The following is a 20,430-nucleotide window of genomic DNA, read 5'->3' on the forward strand; positions in this document are numbered from 1 at the left end:
GCTTATGGTTGTAGTACAGCATGTGTCTAATTACGTCGCACCCACAGACACTTTCTCTAGCTGCTTTCTCTTCTCCTCAGTGGGAATCTCTCACCCACTCGCGCTAGGGTTCGCTCTCAAACAGCGGGACCCGTTGGCAGGAAACAGGCCTGCTGGAGACAGGAAAAGGCAAACGACAGATCCGCGTGAGTGTTGTGTTTCCTAACGGAGACGCTTCCTACGTGTTCCTCTTCACCGGCAGAAACACCCAAAGAACTAGAACTGAGAATATCTTCCCCCCTGCTTCGTCCCAGCAGGACCTCAGTTTCTCGCCGCTCCTCCATCAAGTTTCTCCAGTGACGCAGCATCCGTCGTTAACCGAACCGTGTGCTCTTGGCTTACTAAGTTATGAATGCAGCACAGACCATATGCCACCGGTCTACTTAATCAAATCGTCCCCATTAACAGAATCCCTCTGTTTTTCAACCCATACAGCGACATAATCCAATCCCTTCCATTTACTCAATACCATCATTTTTCTTAACCGAATAACACAGACAGTAAGATGTCCATTGATACCCAATGTCACCATACGTAAAGCAATGACAGCTTTGTAATACGGTTTACAGTATGATGGGAGAATTATTAACCCATAGCATCCTGGCTAACTGTTTGACCCCTATTGATGTGTTTTTGTCGCTTATGAAATCGATGCACCAATCTTGTTTGACTTTAACTCATATGCTTATCAGCTATGAAGAGAGAGCGAGATATCTGGAGACGATAGTCCAGCACCACTTGGAACCGACAACATTTGAGGACTACGCGGCTCGTGTTTTCTGCCCTGCACCTTTCCACCATCTTCCCTCTGAAGCAGGTGGGAATTGACTAAATGAACAGTTTTTTAATTCATCTGTCATTTTACACCACTCACTGCTCATCTTCACTCACAATTTCATTCAGTTCCAGGCTTATAGAATCACATGCACACTTAATTTCGGTCCAGTCATTACATTTACATTTTTATGCATTTTGGAGATGTTTTATATGAAGTAGCACTGCATTCGATATATACAAAAACACTACTATTCAAAAGTTTGGTGTCATTAAGATTTTTTATTTTTATTTTTTTTTTTTTTTTATATAAAGAACTCTGTTATGCTCACCAAGTCTGCATTTATTTGGTCAAAAATGCAGTAAAAAACTATTTTTTTTTTTTTTTTTTTTTTTTTTTGGTAAATATTTGATTATAAAAATGTTTTTGTTGTTTATTATTGTATTTTGAGTTTTAGTTTTGTTTGTTGAACCGTGATGCATAGAAAAAAAAATTAAAAAAATAATTTGATTTGATAATTGTCTTTAAAGTTACTTTTGACCAATTCAATGCATCCTTGCTGACCTCAAATATTTAAACATGAACTTTCGTTTTCTGGGAATCAAAGCCATGGCCTTGGCATCGCTAGTGTCATGCTCTATTATTTAAGCTACAGGAATGCTAACCTTAAAATGAACATGGCAGCTGAACCAGAAGTAGCCTTAAACCCTTTTTGTGGAAGAAATTTCTGAGAAAACAATTGGAGATAAATTAATTTCAAGAGAATTCATTTATCATTTCCCCCAATCACTCACTGAGAATGTAATACACAAATAGAGTCGTTATTCAAGCCTTTCATTCACACGCATGACTATACACAAATTCATTTGTGTTTTAGTTTAGTCATTGCAACACAATTTGCTTTTGGGCTGAGTTTTGTATTTTATGCAAATCGAGTTGTTTTTCAAACCTAAAGCTTTTATTCTGGCTTTTCCTGGTACCTTCTAAACCCAAATGATCATTTTTCTTTTCTTTTTTCCATTCCCATTTAATTTTTGTTATTTTTTATTTTGTTTATTTTATGTTTCCCCTTCAGATCATAATCTTTCACTTGTGTGTAACTAAAGGTAAGATTCCTGAAGATGCCGTACACTGAGGCTGCCTGACTGTCTTTTGCGTTTGTTTGGCTTGTAACGACGTTATGAGCTCCTTCTCTTTTCACTTCATCTTGTTTGTTCGATTCCTTTCTAGACTGAAACATGTTCCCTTCTTTTTCCATGTTTTCTGTGTTTTGTTCAGTGGGAAGTCGGGAGCATTCATTGCATGGCATGTTCACACAAGATTCACCCTAATACTGACCAACATTTACACTGTTCTTCACCTCTCTCTAGGTTCCTAGCATTCATGTGTGTCCAGCATGATCTCACAGCTTCACTCACCTCATCTTCTATTCTGTATATCTCACATATGTCTGTCTATCTGTGTAGATGTTGAATGGAATCACCAGAATGGTACAGTATAACAGCTCTCATGTAGATAATAGAGATCAGCCTTGGTTCCGGAAGTATTTTTCCTGTTCCATAAGCGTTTTTGAAGATTCTTAATAAAGAGTTCTTCTACTAACTCTTGATTGAATCACAACAAAACAAAGAAAAAAGTGCAAAGGCTTTTATGAGTGGAATTAACTATATGTCTCACAAATCACTGCAGATCATAATTTAATCTGAGATTTTTGTGCCCGACTATTTTTCCAATACATTCTTTTCAGTAAACACTACTACCGCTGTGCTGTAATACGAACATCCAGTTTAAATAATTATCATTTATGTTATGATGATGAAAATCTTTGCATCACAGAATAAATGTAATTACTGCTAATTTTAAAATATGTGACCCTGGACCACAAAACCAGTCTTAAGGGTATATTTGTAGCAATAGCCAAAAAACATTGATGATTTAAAAAAAAAAAGTTATCGATTTTCTTTTATGCAAAAAATCATTAGGCTATTAAGTAAAGATCATGTTCCATGAAGATATTTTGTAAATTTCATACCATAAATATATCAAAACTTAATTTTTGATTAGTAATATGCATTGTTAAGAATTCTTGTGGACAACTTTAAAGGCAATTTTCTCAATATTTAGATTTTTTTGCACATTCAGAGTCCAGATTTTCAAATAGTCATATCTCGGCCAAATATTGTCCGATCCTAATAAACCATACATCAATGGAAAGCTTATTTACTCATTCAGCTTTCGGGGGATGTATAAATGTCAATTTCGAAAAATTGACACTTAAGACATATATTCAAACAGAGAAGAGTTAATTGTAGTAATATTTTACAATATTATTACTGTTTGATTGTATTTTTGATCAAACAAAGCATTAAAAATCTTACCGAGCTGATATTTTTTAATAGTGGTGTAACCTTCTGTTTTTCAACAGCCGAAGAGCTCATGTGTATCTCTTTTTTTATATATTTTTATAAATAATCTTGCATTATGTGAATGGCATTTTACTTCCGGAAGCCTACTGCTGAGCACAATTGCTTTACAGAAGTCTTTCAGGTACAGCTTTTTGCAGATGATTTCTTTGTATTATTCAAAACCACCGGAGAGTAATACATGTGGTGTTGCGGTATCGTTTCAGTGAGGTTGGTGTCACTGCATTCGTTTTTAGACTTTAGCTACTAGTGGGTGGTAATCCTGACATCTTTTTGCATTGTGTGTGTGTGTCTAAGTCGAGTGTGTGTATGAATAATAAACCTTCATGAGCGTGTGGAGAGATCAGCTCTTGCATTTGTTGTCTTGTATTTTATGTGCACCTGCTACTGTTTTCCCTCTCAGCCTGCTCACACCTTTACCTTGTATCTCTTCTTCTCTTTTTCTTCCTCCTGTCTGTCTTTTTTGTATTCTTTCTCTACTTTCTCTTACATTCCACATCACTTTGCATCTTTCCCGCCCCTCTCTCTTGTCGTCCTTTCTATCTGCCGCTTCTGTCCATTCTCGCACCCCAAGAGAGAAATGCTGTGATTTTTCTGCTCCTTCCCAAACCTCAACTAGAAAACATTGGGCTCATCAAGGTAAAGGGAAAAGGCTTGAAACGGAAGGTCTTTCACGCTAGCTGTGAATGGTATGCTGGAACTAAAAGTACCTTCTCTGTTTTTTTCCTCCCTATTCCTCTTTTACAATGTAGTTTGTGTTGCGATATTGTAACTGCACCCCTGTTGGTCTCATCGAGGGACGAGGTGTCAGAGCTCAGCGTTGATTAGTCCCAGCATCCCCTGTGAACTTCACCCACAATGCACTGGTGCATTAACCTCTCACGCCCCTCAGGAAGGGGTTTTCACACTTATTTTTCTCTCTATTGGTTACTTCTGCCCTTTATGTACCATTTGCCAAAATTAGTCTAAACGAGAGGTTTTCCCTGTTCCAATCTGAGTGAAATTCACAATGATCGCAAAAAGTCTTTAATATAGACATTTATTTCCCCCATTTCAACCCAATATGTATTTCATATTCTAATTTACAAACCCAAGCTAAATGTAACCCTGTAATGAGATGTCACATTTGAGATGTAGATGAGTTTAGCGTGTGAATGTGACCTCTCTGATCTCTGTCTTTTCTTCTTCCTCCACTCCATCCCTCCCCGACAGGCTCATGCCTCGAGAGTCAACTGGCCGAAAGTCCAGCAATACAGGTAGACGGGAGCGACTTAGCCTCGCCAATGTCCCCTCGTGCTAGCAAGAGCCGGATGTCCATGAAGCTTCGCCGTTCCTCGGGCTCCGCCAACAAGACTTGACCTGAGTGAGCAAACACACACACTTCACTCCGGAACTCCGCCCACTGCACTGTCAGAGACAAACCACGCCCTGTTGTCTGCAGTAGCCACGCCCCCAATGCTGTCTGACTCCTCCCATTCAGAGCCAGAGTGATCAAAGATGACTGAAATGTTTATTTTTGTCGATCGCTGATGGATATAGCATTGCGTTTTACTTAAATAACTTTCTCTGCTGTTATCGTGGCTAGTGCACTGAAGCTGCCCACTACTCCAGTGCCAGTGATCATTAAAACAAAAAATTCATATGAAAATGTTTCTTTTTGATTGCCACCACAACTTTTTATATTTGTACAGAAGACGCGACAAATTGATGGCGAGAAAAAGCGTTCAAAAACATGTTTGTGAAGCAGATCTGCGTTTAAACTGAAGCACTTCTTGCTGTTAAGCATTTCAGTTTGTTTTCACTCCTATTGTGGAACACGTTTTTATATAACATTGGCACTCACATTTGTTTGTTTATTTGCTGGTTTTCTTTATGGATCACAGTTTGTTGCAATTTGTATATTCCGTTTTCTCTTCATTAGAATGTTACTGATTTTTTTTTTTTCATGATAATGTTATACTGAACCTCCCCTTTGTCATTTGTAATGGTTGTTTGTGCGTGTATATATCTATAAATATAAAATATATACATATTTAATGTATGTGTATAGTGTATGAACAGTATCTGATCTGTGTACATATTTAACAGTATTTAAATCAACCAAAAAAAAAAAAAAGTCAAAAGGCCACTTAGAACAAGTCAAAAAACAAGTCTTCAGCATGAATGTCTGTCTGTAAGGCTAGATTTTTGCTGGACTCGTGTCTCGTCATTTTGTTTCGTTGCACAGCAGTCTTAGAGACGAGCCCATGCAGGTTTATCAGCATAAATCATTTGACTGCAACGCTCTTTTTGATTCATCTCATCTTAGATGGGATTTTTAGGAAAGTGTGAATGAGTTGCCACATTAACAGGTCTTGCAGGGAGACGGCGACGTTGCCAAATTGAACCGAATTACCCGCTTCAGGACTAGTTCAGCAGTGGACGGCGTGTTTTGAGAAATTTAAACAGCCTTTTTTTCTAAATGTGTAGATGTGGAAGTGTACAAAAAGCATCATTGACACTAGCTTTGGTCTGCACTTTTCCGTTTAATTTTGAACGTTTAAGGGATATAAGGGTGTGTGGCCCTGTAGACGACGGATGCAAGTTATAACTGTTGCCATGTTTAAGATAAAATCCAGTTTGTATATTTTCTTGAAAGCTATGTGAGACTTCATGAGGGTCAGATTTTATTATTTTTCTTTTTAATTTGAAATCATTTAGAAATTTATCAGAAAAATATATATATATGTGGAGTTGAAATCATGCAGCACCCTTCTGGATGTACTGTATATTAAAGGCCTGCACACAAGCAACTGAGACCTGTGCGTAATTTAAAGAGGAAAAAAAAACATCCTCATGGATAGATTTTGTGTATGTTACTACTGACCAAATGCTGCATGATTCCAGTACTAACTGCATGTGTTGATATAACAGCTGCACAACACACAAGCACACGCACAGACCCACAATACTGTCATATGCTAGTATCTCTACATTTGTATCGGATGTCGAAGGAGAGTGGATGTGCAACTACACTCAAGAATAAAAGTATTCTTACAACATAGCAAATCCTGTGCAGTTACTGGGTGCATCAAATGTTTTACCATTTGTGATTTATTGTACTGATTTAGCTCCAGTGGATTGGTGCAAATAACACATATGCTACATTTAAAAGGATATTTGAAGAATTTATTTATTGACCTCTTCATTTCTCCCATAACAGCTGAAAATGACTACATATGAAAATATAAATATGACACTTGTGGTTTATTACATGTAGGCCTCTAATAGTCTTGATGTATGCTCTGGCATTTCCTGGCAGTTATGATATAAATACATTTTTTGCAGCTATTGTTGAAATGCACAGTACCTTTATGATCTAGAAATCAAAGCACCATCTAAGACGATTGAGAATATACATAAGCTTTCCATGGGAGCTACTTTTACAATGAGACACAAAATATATTAATTCACTTTCCCATATTATAAAGACATATTAATGAAAAACCTGCTGTGAGCCTTGAGTTTCAAGCGTGATAGATTTGGTGTTCCCCCGCTATAAACATGAATTAAATTAAACCGGCAACATTAAGTACCTTTAATGAGTAACAGTTTATTTCTTCAGTAATAATTTATATAGATGTGAAGCAAACCTGAAAGTGGTTATAATAATCAAATTTGAATGTAAATGAGCAAAGTATTATATACAGGGTTCACATAGTCATGGAAATATCTAAAAATTCAAATTCAATTGAGATTTCCAGGCCCAGAAAAGTTACAAATATTAAGAATTTATGAAAATTACTTTTAAAATGTAAAAAAAAAAAAAAAAAAAAAAAAAAAGAGAATTTTCAATATTTAACATCTATATTTCTTGGTTTTCTCAGTTGGGATACATTTAATTGACAAGAAAAAAAAATCATTGTATATATATATAGTATTTTAATTACTTTTAAAAATAAAAAAGCCATAGAAATTTCAATATTTAACATCTAGATTTCTTGTTATTCTCAGTTCTGATACAATTACTTGAAAAAAATCTGATTTTTTTTTTTTTGTAATTAATTTTTCAAATAATAAACACCGTGAGAAATTTCTAAAGTTAATGTGAACTATTTCTTTAGTTAATATAGTTCTCATATCTTGATTTGACTATATGTATTATTGTATGTGTGTGTGTGTGTGTGTGTGTATAAATGTGTATATATATATATATATATAATAATATAATATAATAATATAATATACGCACACACACACACATACATACGTATATACATATATAGAGAGAGTGTCAACTGGAAAATTAATGCTCAAAAGTGAAGGAACCCTGTATATAATGTCTGTTAATAACTTGCTGTATTAATGGACGTTATAAAGTTATACCCAAGATTATGAAAGGTTACATAAACTATTTCTGCTGTCGACAAAGAAAACCTGCAAGTTCGATATTCCCACATAAAGACACTGGACCTATTATTAGTGATAATATCAACAAGAAGTCGTTCGACACAATCTGAAGTGTTTGTGAGATCAGCATCCCGGCCTGACGGCCATCTGTAAGAGCATCACCTGTCTGTTCTCCGTGGGATGAGTCTTGTTGATGTGTCTGGTCAAGCCTGGAGAACTGAAGAACGTGGAGGGACAGTGTTTGCATGAGAATATCTGCTGTTCTCCAGGACTCAGATCAGGTCTGAGGAGTAAGTCATCTCTGACCGCGTGCCAGAGTCGGTGTTTGTCCCTGATCTCCGCGGAGGGGAAGTGCGCTCCGCACAAGTGACACGGGAATGTGATCTGCCCGCTTTCAATGTGAGCGTATGAGGATGCTTTGATCGTCTCGTGCGCGGCCAGGTGTTTCCTCAGGTAGGCTTGCCTGCGGAACTTCTTGCTGCAGTAGTGGCACTCAAACACTTCTTCCGGAACAGACGAGGGCAGGTAGGGGGTGCTGGACCTGTCGGGCTCCTCGGGGGAGTGATCGAACAACCTCGAGCTGTCCGCGGAGCCGATACGCATCTCAAAGCATTTCTCCGAGGACGGTAACCTTTGGTCCAGAGAAGGGTCTTGGGATCCCCTGTGCATCATTATGCTGTCCGGTGCTGATCTGTGCTGTTGGGAGCTGTCCGGACTCAGTTGGTGCTGATTGTTCAGTCTCAGCTTGCTGGCGTTCTCCTTCCCATCCACTGAGGTCTTCTCGTGGTTGCGCGCCTCCAGCGGAGACTTCTTCGCGTCTCCGGTGCTCAGGTTGCGAGGTTTGTGCCATCTGCGATGGGACGCGAGGTTGGCGGGACAGCTGAAAACTTTGTCGCACTCCGGACAGCGGTACTCAACCCGGATGATCCTGGAGCACTTGTGCTGGGCTAGAGAAAACGGATCAGGGTATTCTTCCTTACAAAGCTGGCAGATGAACTCACCGAGCGGTTTTTTTCTACCACTTTGCGGTGCAAGTTTTGACTCGGGGCTTTCTTTTTTTATTTTAAGCCCGAGAACCGGGGAGGTGGTGACTTCGTCTTCAAAATTTAGCTTTCTGATGACTTTAGGCTTTTTGGGTGGTTTGCTTTTGCGCTCTGAGTCCATGAACGCGCGTTTTACGCACTGGTGAAAGGCAGGGTAGGTGGGCACCGATGAAGGCACCGGTGTGACAAACTTCATCTCAGAGTGGTTCATTAGCAGACGCTCGATTGAAGACACCGGGGTGGCCAAGGGGAACGACTCGGCCATGGCTGGTGAGCTGAGACACCTGTCCAAAAGCTCCGTGCTGATGGGTTTGATAGGGCTGTAAAAGTCGGTGCTGTTGCGCGGAGATGACGCGCTCTGCTCCGGATGGCTGAAGTAGCTCTGTGCGTAATCGACGCTCTCTCCAACAACCCCTCCAGAGTCCTCCAGAAGATGTTTAGAGCTTACATCACTTGTCCATGATTCTGTAATAGGTTCCAGCACATCTGGCACACTTGCATTTGGAGTTTGGGATGGCAGGTCCTCTTTGTGCGGTTCTTTTTCTTCTTGCGCTCGCACCTTGTAGGATGCAGATGAGGCACGTTTACTCCGTTTCACTAAAAATCCTCGTGGCATCTTCACCCAAAGTCCAAATGAAACTACTGAGGAGAAGATGTGGGCTGGATACTGTCGCCGTGATGCGCCCCGCGCGCGTTTTATCCTTTGGGTCGCCTTCAGGTTCTGTGTGAGGTCACTCTCAGTGCCGCAGTTGTGCCCAATCAGTGCTGACATTCACGAGGAGGGGTGAGCATTAATGAGCTGTTCCAGTTACGGATTCATTTCTAATGGGCAGCAGATTGTTATCTCAAAGGTCTCAAGGGATCAATGGGCTCTTTAACCTTCCCATGTTTTACACTTTACTGTTCAATAATGTGAGATCAGTCCACCGAACAATTTTAAAATTAAATCAATTTTAAATTTGCTACCCTGTCCCAAGACAAAATAATATTTTCATTATCAAAGTAATCGTAATATCACTTGCATTTTCATTGGGAATGGCAGAGGTCCTCTTTGTGCCGGTATTTTCTTTCACTTGCGCTCGCCACCTTGTCAGGATGCAGATGAATGGGCACGTTTACTCCCGTTTCACTAAAAATCCTCGTGGCATCTTTCACCCCAAAGTCCAAATGAAACTATGCGGAGAAGATGTGGGCTGTAATACTGTCGACCGTGATGCGCCCCGCGCGCGTTATTGTTGAATCTGTGTGAGGTCACTCTCAGTGCCGCAGTTGTGCCCAATCAAGTGCTGACATTCACGAGGAGGGGTGAGCATTAATGACGGTTCCAGTTACGGATTCATTTCTAACTGGGCAGCAGATTGTTATCTCAAAGGTCTCAAGGGATCAATGGGCTCTTTAACCTTCCCATGTTTTACACTTTACTGTTCAGAAATGTGAGATCAGTCCACCGAAACAATTTGGAAAATTAAATCAATTTTTAAATTTGCTACCCTGTCCCAAGACAAAATAATATTTTCATTATCAAAGTAATCGTAATATTAATAATTACTAATATTATTATATTAATATTATAATTTTAATATTATTTCATAATATTAATAAATCATTTTTTGTCAATTTTAAAATAAAACTTATATATATATGTCCCGCTATAGTAATAATAGTTTTATTTAAAATTGACAAAAAAATTGATTTTATTAAACCATATATATATATATATATATATATTATATATATATAGTATATATATATATATATATATATATATAGTCAATTTTAAATAAAATGTTTAGAAATTATATTCCTAATTTGTATTTATTTATTAGTACTTATTTTAGATTTTTTTATATAAAATTCACTATTTTGAAATCTTAGTTTAATTTAAAACAAATCGGCTAGTTGATTTAAAAAAAAAAAATTCTTTTTTATTTTGATTCAGTTATTGTGCTGTGTAGTTCAGCAAATAATATTATTAGCTGTAACTTTGTTGCTTTTTGTTTTTATTATTTTCTTTATTTCATTATTTTTTAAATAAATGTATAAGAATATTATCATTCCTTAATAAGCTTATTCAAATAGCCTATGCTAATGATTAATTTCCCCTCAATATAAATTTAAATATGTATTCATCTTAATCTCTTTTTGAAGTGGAATGTCCATATACAGAAATCACAGTCTATTGACTTAAATGTGTTGTCTTTAAGGTACTTTAACACGTACATGTTCTCGTACACGCTCTATTACTATCGCAGTGTTTTCTAAAACAACAGTACAGGCTACACTACAAGAACAGATCATATTGTGACTGGTGGCCAGACACGAGTGTGCAGTGAACGCTGGGAATACGCGCCGCTGGTTTTCTCATGTTGAGGGTGTTTGGTGTCAGTCAGGCTGCTGATAACAGACGCAGGGGGCGGATGGATGGATGCTGGAGCCACAGACCTGTTACCATCCCATTATGCTGAGCTGGGACTCACATCCGGAGACGCCTGGCCGGTTTATTGCGGCGACGGTCATTTACACAGAGATTAAAGAGAGTTTACTGATTAAGAACATAGTAGCATTAAATTTCACTCAGATAGATAGATGGATGGATGGATGGATGGATAGATAGATGATAGTTGGTTGGTTGGTTGGTTGGTTGGTTGGTTGTTGTTGTTTGTTTGCAGCATCAGACTCATCTTCACATAGACAGATTGTTGAATAATTCATGTTTAATCATCTTTAATGAGGGCTCGTGTTGTATTCTTCATTAATAAAGTTTTTTTGGTTTATTTTATTATTATTATATGATGAGTGTCATATATTTTAATGTGAAACTGAAACACCGTTGTAAACAAATAAATATATAGTTAGAAAAAAAAAATGTTGAAGAAAAAAAATGAAATTGAATGGTCCACTCCATTAATGCACAGTCTCAAGCACTTTAACAAAAATCATCAGGATGCGTGCTTTTAAAAAACTTTTGCATTCATAAGCTATTTGTTTCTCAAACTTAAATGTTTCAATTATATATATATATATATATATATATATATATATATATATATATGCAAATGTATACATCTATATCATTCAAAGGTGATGATGGGATGCTGCTGGTGATTTATGTGTGAACTAATCGCGCGCACTGGATCTACTGTTTATTACAATCTGTCGCCATCTTGTGGAATATTCGAGTTATCGCTCTTTTACTGTTTTTTATGTCAAGACCTTTCCTTCTTTTCTTCATTCACTCTCTCCCTCCGTCTCCTTCATTCTTTTGCTCTCTCTCTTTCATTATATTACTATGTCTCTTTCTTTCTTTGCAATTTTTATACAAACAGCCATTTAAAAAATGTTTAACACTGTGTAATAGAATTATTTCATATATAGATTTCTTTCAGATAGATAGATAGATTATTTAAAATAAATAAATTAAACAAACCAACCAACCTAAGCATTTAAAGACCGCGGAAAGTTCAATGAAGTGTCTAGCACTAGTTTATATTTATGCCTTCTCGATATACCAAAGTGATCATTTCTGCTTTTTTAAAAATTTTATTATTTTATAATAAATCGATAATAAGCCATAAATCGGTTAGTCTTGACTATACGAATCAGATGACGTGTGTTCCGCGCATCCGTAAAGCGTGTTTCCTAATAAATCAATAGGGTTTTTTTCTGACAAGCTGTTGTATCCCAAAAAGTACCAGTTTGGACCCTTTTTTTCTGTGTGGCCACTGTCTAAGTTTGAAGACGCTAAAAAAAAAAAAAAAAAAAAAAAATGCGTGGTCATTTTTGTAGTTTGTTTTTTTGTGTGTGTGTGTGTGTGTGTGTGTGTGTGTGTGTGTGTGTGTGTGTGTGTGTGTGAATGTATCGAAGGAACAGGTTTGTCCATTAGAGGGCGCTAGGGAGCATAAACTTTTGCGCTAGTGTGTGGAAAAACCTTCACAGATTCCGTCTGGGACTGTTACATTGGCAGACGTGTGTGCCAGAAAAACTTTGTTGTGCTACTAAATATTTTCAGTGGATATGCTACTTATTTTATTTTACTGTTGCGTCACTATTTTACAAAAAACTTCCATGAGATTGGGTTTTCACGTTTCTGTTGCGTCTACAAGACCTTGTGTTTGCATGGATAAAAGCATCTGCTATATGAACAAATGTAATTTGCAAAAAACGCTTGTCACTCTATTGTTTCTAGAACTGAATTGTCTTACTAGACAAAAAAGGGGAAATACCAGCTACACTACATGCATATGCTTTGTCTGGGCAACTTTTGCATATGAGGGAGAGAGAAACCTGTAAGTGAAGAATGCAGGGAATGCACTGGCCCTTTAAAATCAATACAGTCTGCTGCATAAAGGTTACAAAACTACTCATAACCATTACATAACCTGTTGGACTGCTGCACCCTTTCAGGTGAGATTGGTGTGGAATCCCATTCCATTCGTACTGTTTAATCAGTGTGATTCATGGACCGAGCTTCAGGATTCCCCCTGTGTAAAATGTCCTCTGCTTGAAACTGGAAAATTGTGATGACTTGTTTAAAAGTCCTGTGCAGTGACACACTGCAGAATTCCCATTCACACCTCTGGGACTTTAAACAGCATGTCTGGTGATGGAAAGATGGGGGAAACCTGAAGGTAAAAGGTTAGTGATTTACCCTATTTTCATGTTTAAAAAGTGTCATTTATGTCACTTGTATATGTAAGTGACACTAGAAGAATCTGGAAGAAAATGGAAATTCCAGTGGTGTTTGGAGAGGGTGGGTCACATGTCCTGAACCTTCAGTGTGAGTCAGCAGGTGGTGTGTCAGAACATGCCATTTCATGTGAGCAAGTTTCATATAAAATTACATTATGTTTACACATGAGTGAAAATGTCATTTTTTTAGCCTGACGAACTACTGAGAAAGTCACCATCATATATCATAGGACATATTAATCAGGTTCAAGAAATAGTATCTCAGATTATTTACAGGAATTTACATATATTAACATTCAAAAGTCTCTTATAGTCACAAAGCCTGCATTTATTTGATCAAAAACAAAGTAATATAGTGAAATACTATTATTAAATAACTATTTGAATATATTGTAAAATGTAATTTATTCCTGTGATGCATTACTGGATTTTCAGCATCATTACTCCAGTCTTCAGTGTCACATGATCCTTCAGAAATCATTCTGATATGCTGATTTGCTGTTTAAAAATAAAGAAATAAATGTTGAAAATTGCTTAATAATTTTATGGAAACTGTGATACATTTTTGACAATGTTTTTGATGAATAGGAAGTTCAAAAGAAGAGCATTATAATTAATATATATTATTTGTAACATTATAAATGTCTTTACTGTCACTTTTGATCAATTTAATGCTTGCTGAATAAAAGTATTTATTTAAAATAAATAATGTCCAAACCTTTGTGTATGTGAAATATATACTAAAATATATATATAAAATTTTAAAATATATTATATATTAATATATAAAAATGTTTTAATCGCACAAGAGGTTTGTATCTTGTATCTAGCCTATATTAAATATTGCAGCACTGCATAAAAACAAAAGTGCAACAATTAATGACAAATGCATATGCGAATAAAACTTATAGGAATAATTCATTCAAAAATAAAAAATCATTCCTTCGCCATCATCCCATTCCAAGGAAGTCCATATGGCTTCCATGCAAAAGAAAAAATTAGATTCGGCATAATGTTCACACAACTGAATTGAAAGTGAATGCTGAGTGACGCCATCAAGCTCCAAAAATGAAAACAAGCATCATAAATGCACCATAAAATCAGAATATTTCAAGCTTTCTGAACCCATGTGATTGCTATTACAAGGAAATTATTGAAATATAAGTCACTCTTCACCATAATCAAAGGATTTTATTAAATTATGGTCATATGTTACACAAAACTCCAGTGATTCATCGTTGGTGAATTATTCCTTAAGCATCACATCCAGATGCTATTGTGTTATTTGACATGGCAACAATGCTACATGTTAAGTGTAAGAGATGGTATGTGATGAGTCAGTGATCACGTTTAAATGTGATGGATGGGGTCTAGTTCCTAATGTTTAGCTTGTGAACTCAGAGGAAGTGTGTGTTTATGCTGGTGTCAGAACTGCCTCAGCAAAGAGTCTCCCACCAAACATTCCCGCTCTTAAACATGCTGATCACAGCCTTCGTCACCTATCTGTGTAAGAACCGACAGCTGGACAGGACGTCCTATCCACACTGATCACATGATACTGGAAAGGAACATTTTCAGAGTTTCCAGTATTTGATCAGGTTAAAAGAGTTGGGACTTCCTGATAGCACTGCAAAGCAATTGCATTGTGCTGATTTGTAGGTCACTTTCCTACATTTCCACTCATCATCAACTTATCTTACTTGAATTAATTCATCAGAGACAAGTTACTGAACCTGTTTCTGGGTCACAGTGATATAAGTTTACAATAGTAAAAGCATTGCCTCCTGGGAGTTCGCGTTCTGTTGTGCTTGTCCACAATGTGCATTGCAATGTAGTTGCGTTTTAGTGGAACACCCTCTGCCCTTGGGGGTTGACCGCGCTTGGTTACTGTTACTATGGTAGTTGTGTTTGAGGACAGGCTGTCTTGGATTGTACAAATGCGTCTCGAGCAAAAACGACGCATTTTCTACTTCCTTTGTGTAAATGCCTTTGTGGGCAAATGCTGACGGCAGACATACACACAGAGGAGTTTCCCAATCTTCACATTATGAGGAAGCACTTCTATGTTGGCACCTACTTTACATGAATGTACAAAAACCAAAAACTTACTATATTAAAGACAAAAAAACAAAAACAAACAAACAAAAAAAACTAATGCTAGGAAATTCATTTTGATTTTACATTTAATATTTAAAATTGTTAATACAAAAAAAAAATAAAAAAATACCACTTTGACTTCCTGGACTTTACACCAATGTACATTAACTTACTATATTAAAAAAATAAAATAAAAAAATAATGCTAGGAAATTCATTTTGATTTTTACATTTAATATTTCAAATTGTTAATAATAATAATAATAATAATAATAATAATAATAATAATAATAATAATAATAATAAAAACAATACAAAAAGTCAATCACAAATTTGGACCCGTCTGTATATTTATATTTGAAATGAAACATATTTTACATATTAAATTATTTTTATATTTTTATATTATATGTACCACCATATTTTACGAATTATTTATTTTTGTTTTGTTCACGTGTTGCAAAGTCAGAAATATAAACTATCTGAAATCTATGTATGATCTTGCATCAAACATTATTTAAAAATGAAATAATTACAAAATTAGTAAAATTATAATTATAGAATTAATAATGAGAATTATTATAGTTTAATAATATAGTTTATAATTAAAATTATACATTTCATTGATAAAATATAGAATTATAAAAGTCATTTTAAATTTTACTAATTTAAAAAGATTTTAAAAAATTATTTATACTATACATTGCATCATATTTAATGCAATGCTTTATTTTGTTCAAATGTTGCAATGTCCGATTCATAGACACCATTTGAAATCTAAATGCATGATTCGATATCTTTTAAAATACATTTTTTTGCCTTTACTCAAAAATTATAATTATAAAATAATTAAATCTATAATATAATTTTGCAATTATATTAGTAATAATTACTATAATCAGATCTTTTAATAATATAATTTTATAAGTAGAATTTTAAATTATTAAAAATATAATTACAAAATATTATAAATATAAATATTTTAGGATTTTTAATATTATATGCATTATATGCATCATCATATTTTCTGGATCATTTTGTTCAAATTATGCAATATCAGAATTACGGAAACCATTTGAAATCTATATGCATGATTCAATATCTTTCAGCAAAAATTCTGAGATGTTTGAACATGGGTTTTTTGCAAACCACTGAAGTACGCTTTGTGAGGCTGTGCACAAAATATTTTCTTCTCTGACACACAATGTTTAGTTTTTTTTTGGTTTGTTATGTTTTTTTTTTTTTAGCCGGCCCCTGCTGGATTCTGGAATATTTTGCAAGTGGAAAAGACAGGCTTTCAGTACTGATCTGATAGTGTGTTTAATGAAGCAGAAAAAATTTCCCCAAACTCCTAGCTGCAGAAACAATTCAGACGTCAATCACTCTGGAAATCCCCCACCCTCAGCGAAGCCCCGCCTCTTTTCTCAGTCTCTTTTAACTGTGCTCAAACTCTCACAGTCCACAAGAGCTACACAGACTTCCGACACAAACATGGAGCTTTACCGAGGCAGCAACACCAACCAAATGGATTATAACGAGGATGGCCGCGGTCCCAAATCTGGGAAAATACTTGCGAGCATCGACGACCGTTTAGACAGCGGTTTGGATTCGCTTAAAGAGGACGAATGCACGGACGTGGAGTCTGCTTTCGAGCGGCTGAAAGTGGACGGGGACGAGCCCTGGAAGAAAGAGCACACCGAAGACGGAGACACGTAAGTGCGCTGAGATTTCTAGAACAGTATTATGCAGCTCATGCAAAGCGTTTACGTGCATTTGATTTTTAAAGTGATACACATAATGTATAATGCATGAAAAAGAAAAAGAAAAAAAAAAAAAACTTTTAAGTTGCGGAGAACTATTTATTTATACCCTGTTGTTTTTTTTTTAGCATGTTATTAATGTAATGCAAAAAGTCCTTCGGCACATTTAAGTAATCTTAATCATAAAAAGACTAAAAAAACAACTTTTAGTTTTGTAAAGAATTTTACTATAATTAATAATTTTATTTATTTATTTATTTATATAATCGTTTTTGAAAGTACTTATTGCACTGCAAAAAAAAACAAAACAAAACAAAAAACAATCTTAAAAGGTTATGATTGTTCTTGAGCACATTTAAAGTCCTGCTCATTCCATTCACAAACCGTAGTGCGCATGCGCAGCTGCCCTACAGTCATAATGGGCTTTATGTAAACAGAAACGCCGCATCAGTACGGACTGTTCTCTGGCGCCGCGTTAGATGGGCGGGGCTTCTGCAGGTCTCTGGCCTGGCGTCAATGTGGGCGGGGCCTCGCGAGCTTGGAAAGTCCCGGGCTGCGCGCCAGACAGTCAGACGCGCGAGAGCTGCGCATGTCCCTACTAGGAAAAATACAGTTCTCTGCACACCAAAAAAGTTGTTTCATAAATAAAAATGTTTTACAGTTGCATAACAGTGTTGTTCCTTCTTTTTAAAGGTATCTACATCTTGCCGTTATTCACGAGGCCACAGAGGCTGCATTAAAAATGATTAATTTGTCCTATGGTGACCCCTTCCTCAACATACAAAACAACCAGAGACAGGTACATCAAGATTAGTTTTACAAACGTGCATATATAATAAAAATATTACCTCTATATTAGTTCTATTTATGACTCATACTAAACCACTCTCCTCTTATTTCAGACTGCGTTGCATTTGGCCGTCGTCACAGAGCAGCCTCTTATAGTGGAGCAGTTACTGAAAGCCGGCTGTGATGCATCTCTGGTGGATGACCGTGGAAATACGGCCCTCCATATCTCCTGCAGGAAAGGTTCTCTGGCCTGCTTCAGCCTCCTAACGCAGGGCTGTCCGCAGCAACTCCCAGCCATCCTCCAGACACCAAACTATAACGGTAAGATGGTGTGTTTTTCACGTGTGTTTGCTTGCGATGATCAGCTATCTGGAGATTTTTGATCTGATTTGAATCTCATTTTACTCTCCAGGTCAGAAATGCATACACGTGGTCGCCATCCAAGGCTACTTGTCGCTGTTAGAAAGCCTCATCCAGCTTGGTGCAGACATTAATGCACAGGTAAAAATGAGTTGTTTTCTCTTTTCTTTATTTTTTTTTTTAATGGATCTATTAGTATCTTAGCTGCATTGTGAAACCAAATGGCTAAAAATACTTGTATTTGTCTTTAGGAGCAGTGTAATGGACGGACCGCTCTCCACTTAGCAGTCGACCTCCAGAACTTTGAGCTGGTTAAACTTTTAATCACCAAAGGCGCTGATGTTCACAGCTTCACGTACGGCGGTCACACGCCTTATCACCTGACCTATGGCCGGGCCAACACAGACATCCAAAAAGTCCTGTATGAGCTCACGGCGCCACACCTAAGGGAACTTCCGGATAGTGAGTCAGAAGATAGCGACGAGGATTATGAAGACCAATGTATATCTGATGATGATGTAAGCATCCCTTTTCTGGTGTTGATTTGATTCTTTTCTGGTGTTCATTTGATTCTTTTCTGGTGTTCATTTGATTCTTTTCTGGTGTTCATTTGATTCTTTTCGCATGTTTATGTAGTCCTAATGTCTTTTTTTATTGTTTCACAGATCTATGATGATATTAAAGTGATGGGGCAAGTGTAGAAGGACTTCTGGTGAATGGAGAAAGAGTTTGATGTTCTCACTCATGGTGTCCAGGAACAAGTCCGCAGTGGAGCTCGCAGGGTCTCAGGTGGCTCACGGCTCATTAGCGGCGCAAGTACAAGACAGATGTAAACGGAGGCCCCGAAACGAAGGGTGTATTAGAGCAACACTGGAGAGAGCCTGGCTAAAGCGCACCGTCGGCTCTCGATGATGGACTGTACTGTCAGCTGAATAAACAGCTGCGTTTCTGTTGTACTGTGATGTAAAATATTGTTCATATAGACAGATTTATTTTTATATTAACATGTACATGTGTGTATATATATATATATATAAAAGATTGAAATGTTTGTTTTGGTTTGTGGAAAGATATAAAATTTTAAATTAAAACCTTCAACCTGACTTTGTGTCCTTCCTTGGAAATGCATGAGAACAGTTCTACAAGAGAAACGAGGAAGTTAAATATTCTTTTATGTCACTGAGGAGAAGTGTTTTTTTTTTAACTGCTGAACTTGTACACTGTTTTCCGTCAGCAGAGTTCACTGGAATTTCCTGAGCAGGAAGGGCCATTCAGATTAAACTGGCAATGCTGAAAGTTCCCCGACTTCCTGAATTCCCAAAATAAGAAACGTTTTGGAATTGCACAATGCTGCTTTATGAAGAATTCATCAGGATGGTAGATTAGTCAACAGTTTACCCACAGGGAACTTTTTGCGATTACATTCCTAGAAAGTGCCCCCGACATTAATGTTCTTGGAAAAGGGCGTAGTGTCCATTTAACATGTTATTTGAACATAGTCTACAACTCTGATCTTGAGCTTATATTAACACAGAACTTAAATTTCCACATCCTTCATTAGCATGGTTTAAATATTCCTAGTCTTCACCACTTAAAATCACATTTAAACCAACAAAGTGAAGTGAAACTCATTGAAAATTTCCTCAAACTTTCATATTCACAACTAGTCATGCAGTTCAACTCAGTGTCACACTTTGCTTTCGTCTTGCCCTTTACAGTAAAGGAGAGTCAATAAGTGTATGTGGTTTTCTTGATTTGAATACAAACCTGAGATCTCTAAAGGGAATCCACCTTCATCTTAACCCTGCTTATTTCCGAACTTGAATCCGGACTGCACGCCTTTATGATTTTGAGATACCGTTGTGCGTCTTCAGTCCCTGAGACACCTCTTGAAAAGTTCCATGCAAATGATGTAGTCATAGCGCTCGCTTTCTGAGCCCTGAGGAGTCGGGTTAGGACACGTAGGGCCCTTGACAGCTCCTGTAATTGCAGGAGAATACTCATATGATTCAGCCAGATCCGAGAAATGACAGCAGGCCGGCAATCTGGAAAATCCGACTTTTTTTT

General features: G+C 36.8%; 3 protein-coding genes across 14 annotated transcripts in view; 2 read left to right on the forward strand and 1 right to left on the reverse strand.

Annotated features, from left to right (window-relative positions):
- LOC109083202 (ral GTPase-activating protein subunit alpha-1-like) overlaps positions 1 to 6,280 on the forward strand; it is a 62,802-nt gene extending 56,522 nt beyond the window's left edge. For 5 of the 12 annotated variants that reach the window (XM_042743327.1, XM_042743331.1, XM_042743328.1 and 2 more), the window contains 3 exons: positions 732 to 856; positions 3,812 to 3,926; positions 4,450 to 6,280. In XM_042743327.1, coding sequence (XP_042599261.1) covers positions 732 to 856; positions 3,812 to 3,926; positions 4,450 to 4,537 — 328 coding nt within the window. In that variant the 3' untranslated portion in view covers positions 4,538 to 6,280. Of the gene's footprint in view, positions 1 to 731; positions 857 to 1,889; positions 1,921 to 2,092; positions 2,417 to 3,811; positions 3,927 to 4,449 lie in introns of those variants that run through there. The other 7 variants (XM_042743329.1, XM_042743339.1, XM_042743337.1 and 4 more) reach the window with 4 other exon arrangements.
- Positions 6,281 to 6,391: 111 nt separating this feature from the next.
- On the reverse strand, positions 6,392 to 9,426 carry LOC109092081 (insulinoma-associated protein 2-like). Its single transcript, XM_042743341.1, has one exon. It carries the CDS (start codon positions 9,283 to 9,285, stop codon positions 7,750 to 7,752), a length of 1,536 nt encoding a protein of 511 aa, XP_042599275.1. The 5' UTR covers positions 9,286 to 9,426; the 3' UTR covers positions 6,392 to 7,749.
- A 3,831-nt stretch (positions 9,427 to 13,257) lies between these two features.
- LOC109074726 (NF-kappa-B inhibitor alpha-like) lies at positions 13,258 to 19,461 on the forward strand. The gene is made up of 7 exons (XM_042743342.1): positions 13,258 to 13,304; positions 16,702 to 17,166; positions 17,908 to 18,013; positions 18,117 to 18,324; positions 18,416 to 18,504; positions 18,615 to 18,881; positions 19,029 to 19,461. Exons 1-7 carry the CDS (start codon positions 13,273 to 13,275, stop codon positions 19,062 to 19,064), a joined length of 1,203 nt encoding a protein of 400 aa, XP_042599276.1. The 5' UTR covers positions 13,258 to 13,272; the 3' UTR covers positions 19,065 to 19,461.
- The last annotated feature ends 969 nt before the right edge of the window (positions 19,462 to 20,430 follow it).

This window comes from Cyprinus carpio, chromosome B17 (assembly GCF_018340385.1).
Source record: "Cyprinus carpio isolate SPL01 chromosome B17, ASM1834038v1, whole genome shotgun sequence".
NCBI lineage: Eukaryota > Metazoa > Chordata > Actinopteri > Cypriniformes > Cyprinidae > Cyprinus > Cyprinus carpio.